Here is a 6,000-nt window from a genome sequence, read left to right as displayed (position 1 = left end):
AAACTTCAAGGGTTGCTTCATTTGACAATAGAGATGAAATCCATTTCTTCAAATCCACTCAAAGCTCACACACTTAAGTCCAACACACAAATAATAGAGGCTAGGGTTTGAGAGGAACATTTCTAGGGTATGGAGGCTGAGAATAGAATAAACCCTAAACATAATATTCCTTACATAGGTCTCAAGGCCTGGGATATATGGTTTTGGGTTGTGACGGCTTCGTGTCGCGACCAACATAAGGTCGCACTGCTACTTAATGACGTGGCTCACAAAGCGTCCATTAATTAAGTAGTTGCGTTGTGACCCAACCAAAAACCCAAACAAACATAACCTAAGAAGATTAAGAAATAAACCACATACTTGAAAACGAGGCGTAACAAATGTGTTCTTTTACAAATGATTTTTATTATAATTAAAGTTTGATAAAAAAAATGTTTTAAATATTAAAAGTTATGGTTTTATATATATTAAAGAAAATAATAATAAATTTAAGGTGTTATAAAAAGGGTTCGAGGAAACAATCACATATTCTTACTAAACCAAATGTAGATAACTTTTGAACAATCACATATTTTTACCAAATCAAATGTGGATACCTTACCAATGATAGCATTTGATGCAATTTTTGGAAGACATTTTTTCCGGTAACAAAGAGACTATTGTAAATGCTGAATTAAATGTTGTCGATAGATTTATTTCCAAAATTATCGACGTTTCGAATGATCCACCATAATCGAGTTGAAGAGGAGTCCATAAATGTCGACGCTCTAGATGCTCTTTTTGAACTATTTATTAATTATAACAAACTCAATATCTTATATGTTTTTATGTGATTTTATATATATTCTTGATACTCTATCAGCTAATTTACCAAACGTTATTTTTTACCGACATAAAAATAGTGTTTTAACTACTCTTCTAAACATTTTTTTTATTAAGAGCTTTTTCAAACCTAAAGAGTTTATATAAAAAAATAAATACATTGTAGGAACTTAAAAAATTATTTTATGCATTTACAAGTGTATTAGATGTGCTTTATCAAATAAAAAAACATGATAGCTTTTTTTTTTTTTGTGTCTCAAACTTTTTTTTTTTTTTTTTTAAATTAAAATTTGTTTAACCAAGACTTTATTAAAAAAACATGATACCTTTTTTTGTCTCTCAATTTTTTTTTTTTTTAAATTAAAATTTGTTTAACCAAGACTTTATTAGACGTGCTTTGTTAGAAAAAAAAAAAAAAAAAACTCTAGACAATCTTGATAGTCTCATTATATTTTTGTTCATATTCTTTGGAAAAACTTTTGACAACGAAATAACGGTAACAAAGCCGCACAAGTTGCAAACTTCAAAAGCATAAGCCATACACATTTGCGAACGGCGGCTTTTCTTTATATAAATAAGCAGATAAACCCTATTTCATCACTCCAGTGCCATAAACCCTAGCCGCTTTCTCTCTCCTTGAACCCTAATTACTTCCAAGGTACAGCAACTTCCCCTTTCTTCTTGATCTTCTTCGATTTTGCAAGTGATTTATTTCTTGATCATGGACAAATTACCGTCTATATGATCGATCCTTCAAGTTTTGACAAGATCTCTCATCTTCATTAGTTCTCTTTGTTTTTATTTACTTGTTATCTCACATCTTTCTAACATAGCAGTCTTTATAAATTACACTTCTTTTTATCGTAGTCAGCTAATTCATCTATTTAACTAAAACAATTAGATTCTGTGTTTTATGTTGTTCGGTGTTATAGTTGTTCGTTTCTTGAGTCGTATGTGTTGTTCTTCCAAAGGCCGACATGATTTATGTCCATGGCTGCTTGATTTCTCCATGAAACAGAGACACCTGTCTATGGTATAAACAGGGCAAAATTAAACGTACAGATTCATTCCAAATTTTGTTGTTCGAGTTAACAAAAATCTTTACTAAAACCACGTACTTATAGTTTTACAAGTGATTGACACTTATAACTTGCAAAAACTGGAAGGTTTTCACATTGGTTTCGATAATTAGATGGTTTTTGAAAGTCAGGTGATCAAATTAAATTTTTTGATTTTGCTTATAAACGTATAATACCCGTTAATATTATGTAAACTGTATGATGTATGATATATTTTTTTCCCAATATTGTACTCTTTTCTTTATGTTTGAAACCTTTTACTCAATATACAAAATATTCATGTGCAGATTCTTTGAACTTAGAACAGTTGAAAATGGCTTTCTACAATAGAATCGGTAGTCTCATGAAGCAAACAGTTTCACAAAACTCTGTATCAAATGGACAAATAACAGGACCTTCAATGTTCAATGCTATTCGCTGCATGTCTTCAAAGCTTTTTATTGGTGGTATGTAACTCTAATAGTCATCGACTCCCTTCTATTCATGTGATTCCGAAATATAATAATCACTTAAAAATGTTGCACAGGTCTTTCTTATCAGACTGATGATCATTCCTTGAAGGAAGCATTTTCTGGATTTGGTGAAGTTGTTGAAGGTAACAATGATCCAGTAAACTATAAATGGATGTTTCTTAATAGGCTATCTGTATTAAGTCTTAATTTATTTATTTCTATATTTCATAAAATATCTTTTAAATGTCATTTTTCTTAAATATTTTTTCAGCAAGAGTTATTACTGACAGAGAGTCAGGGAGGTCAAGGGGATTTGGTTTTGTTAGCTACAACAGCGAAGATTGTGCCAAGGAGGCTATGACAGCCATGGATGGACAGGTTAGAAAATCAAACTTTGTCTTTCTGTTTCTGTCAGAACAGAACAGGTTGTACTGTGTTCGACAGAAACAGACTGAGAACATGACAAACTTGCGGTTTCTTGCACCACTAAAAAGGTGTGTTCTCATCATCGAAAATAGCCCAATCTAACTTTTAACTTATTTTGGTTGTTTAGGAACTTAATGGGCGAAGTGTTCGTGTTAGTCTTGCAACAGAGCGCGCTCCACGTACAGGTGGATTTGGAGGTGGTGGTGGTTATAACCGTGATGCTGGAAATGATCGCTACTAAAAACCATATGTTTTTAAATAACAAAGTTAAAAGTTATATCTCGTATTATGAAACACTAGATTATTGATTTTCTTCGTTTTTTGCAAGGAGTTATATGAACTGATTAGTATTTTTAGTATGTATCATGTAATCATAATCTTTTGTGTGCAACTTTACATCCGTTCAGATGTGTCTCTTATCTTATTGATAGATTGGTTGAATGCTAGGATTTTTTTTTGGCATTAGGTGTACACTTTGAGCGACAATATTCACTTGTAAGAATTTTCTTAGAAAAAGCTTTGGAAATGTCGACAATTGTTGACAATATTCTTATGAGCTTTTTGAATTGGTTGAAAACTTTACTGAAGTGGTTTAAAGGTATTTTTTAATGGTAGAAACGTTAATTACATTTTGTAATTCAATTGGGTTATCAACCCCTACACCATTTTGATCTAAACTTAAGCCACAAAACACCGTAGTTTTGACATCAAAACCATAAAATTGCCCTTGACTACAATTTAAGTCTTTCCACCAGTCGAGGAGTGAGGCTCCAAGAACAAAACCAAAAAAGGTGATCTTCATTTTCTTGAAATGTGAATATAGGGCAAAAAGCATTTGTGAACAAAACATGAATTTAGACTAACAAACATATTCTAGTGCAAATATCGCGAAGATTAACAAAGCAACATGTAATTAATTAAAGGTAGTCGATTACATGCTTAGATAAGCTTTATATATACAACCGTAAACTTGTTACAAGTATGATCACACTAATCAAGAAAGTAGGTGGGACTAGTACTGATTAAAAAATACAAGTGACTAAATTTGTATAAAATCAAAATTATCTTACCTTTATAAGTCATTATTTCAAATCAAAATTGACGATAATTTTATATGATAATCTTACAAACTAATATGATACTCAAATAACCTTTATAAATATGAAACGTTCCTAAACTCCTTAATATGTGATATTTTCATAATTCACATTAAAAAAATATACAACATCAATAAAAAAAGTTGTATAAAAGGAAAATACTACTCTAAAGGAAAATACTACTCTAATTCTAATGGAGCATAATTAAAGGCAACAATTCTATAAAAGGTTTCTTACACATTACCATGCAAGAAAAGGGTTTCTAAGACATTTTAACAAACTCTATCTCGAGACGAAACAAAAATGTTTAGCAAAATAAATTCAAAACTTCGTATATAGTTGAAATATTTGTAGTACCAAAAGTGACTAAGGACTAAATTCTTTCGAACAACATAAACAGAAAAACATGGTGATAGATTAAATCACTCAAATGCCACTAGATACAAAATTTCAAACTCAACGCAATTACCTCAAATCTACATTTAAAAGATTATAAATGCATCAAAAAAACTATACCGATGCTAAATCGTTTTTGCTAAAATGATTTTCATACCATAGCATGTAACATGCTTACATATGCATTCACAAACTAAATTAACACCTTCCTCAAGTAAGGATCTAACGACAAAAATACCTTACGTATCAACTATGACAAAATACCTTACGATATCATAAACAAGCTGGATGATCTTTACACTCTTTAACTTCAATGGATGAAAGATAGGGTATCAAGATCTCAACACTCCTCAAATCAAAAGACTCTAGAAGTTACAAAATGACAACAATCTGAAACTCTAAAATAGTTTAATCTACAATGAAATCCCATGGATTATGGGTGATTAAAAACATTTATCTCCTCCAAAATAATCGATCTGTCTCTTGGAGAAATCAATTATAACCTTGTAAAAGGTTTTAAACAAAACTAAGATGTTTGTGGGTAAAAAAAGTCGTCTTGGACAACTCCAAGGGTAACATCAATTATAAGGAATGAAATGTAGGACGAGAGAGTAAGAAAAATGAATTTACGTAGAACCCTATGAACCCTACTATGGTTGGAAAAAAATCAACCAAGAAAGAACCGTATGAAGGGTATAAGAAAATCGATTTATAAGGAATGTAATAAGAATTTTTAGAATCTTGAAACCTGATCTCTAATACCACTTGTTATAAAGATGATGATCAAACGAAACAAAATAATAATATAAAAAATATAAATATAGATGGAAACCCTTTTAAGAAAAACCACAAAGCACAACTTAGTATATTAATTAAAATATACATGGGCTAACTTCGGGTCTTCCTACTCATAACTACATGGGCCGTCATTGTGGCCGTAGACCCATTCACACAAAGGGAAACTCACTTGCACTGCTGAACTTGCTGATAACCCTCTTGCTGCTGACCGAAAATTCTTTGAACCGCTGCTCCACTAGCTCCCCGAGCTACCAATATCAATATACATATATCACTTAGTTCCAAACTGAACTCTAGAAGCCAAACTAAGTCAACTCTGGTCAAAGTCAATCTTTTTGGCTGACTCTACTCGTCGATATAGTCCTTTGACTCGTCGAGTACATATACTCAGAACTCTCATAATGCGACCCAACTCGCCGAGTCACCCCAAGACTCTTTGATTTCAACGATCTCTGAGTCCCATCCTGTCTAACTCACTGGGTCACCATTCAACTCACTGATCTGAGCCTTAACCAGAAGGGGTTAGTGTTTCGCGACCTGACAATCTTCAACAGACTCGCCGAGTTGTTCTTCCAACTCGTCGAGTCCATGCCCATCTTTATCCAACTCGCCAAGTCCACCCATGTGACTCGTCGAGTCGCTTAAGTTCTTAATCCATACAGTGGCTTTTCGAGTCATGTAGGGGCTCCAACTCATAGATCCGCCCTTCCCAAGTCTATTCCTCACGTAAAGTTGCAAACTTTACGTGAAACCAAAGAGATATGGGCTTAAAACACTCTAGGGCTAGGGTTTGTGACCAAGGGGCTTCACCAACAACTTATTGGCATAAACTGTATGGCTTTCTGGATCCTTAATAGCCTATATATAAGGTAGCAACCTCAGATCTACTCCAAACTCGGAATAAACCTCCTCCATACTCAAAATGCCCAA

General features: G+C 32.7%; 1 protein-coding gene across 1 annotated transcript; it reads left to right on the top strand.

Annotated features, from left to right (window-relative positions):
* The first annotated feature begins 1,341 nt into the window (after positions 1–1,341).
* Positions 1,342–3,191, top strand: GRP4 (glycine-rich RNA-binding protein 4). The gene is made up of 5 exons (XM_078962382.1): positions 1,342–1,480; positions 2,189–2,347; positions 2,428–2,496; positions 2,625–2,731; positions 2,907–3,191. The coding sequence occupies exons 2-5, from the start codon at positions 2,215–2,217 to the stop codon at positions 3,018–3,020; spliced, it is 423 nt and encodes a 140-aa protein (XP_078818508.1). The 5' UTR covers positions 1,342–1,480; positions 2,189–2,214; the 3' UTR covers positions 3,021–3,191.
* The last annotated feature ends 2,809 nt before the right edge of the window (positions 3,192–6,000 follow it).

Source organism: Lactuca saligna, chromosome 6 (assembly GCF_052625555.1).
Source record: "Lactuca saligna cultivar CGN05327 chromosome 6, ASM5262555v1, whole genome shotgun sequence".
NCBI classification, from domain to species: domain Eukaryota; kingdom Viridiplantae; phylum Streptophyta; class Magnoliopsida; order Asterales; family Asteraceae; genus Lactuca; species Lactuca saligna.
Note: the sequence above shows the minus strand (reverse complement) of the source record. Positions and strands in the feature narration are given on the sequence as shown.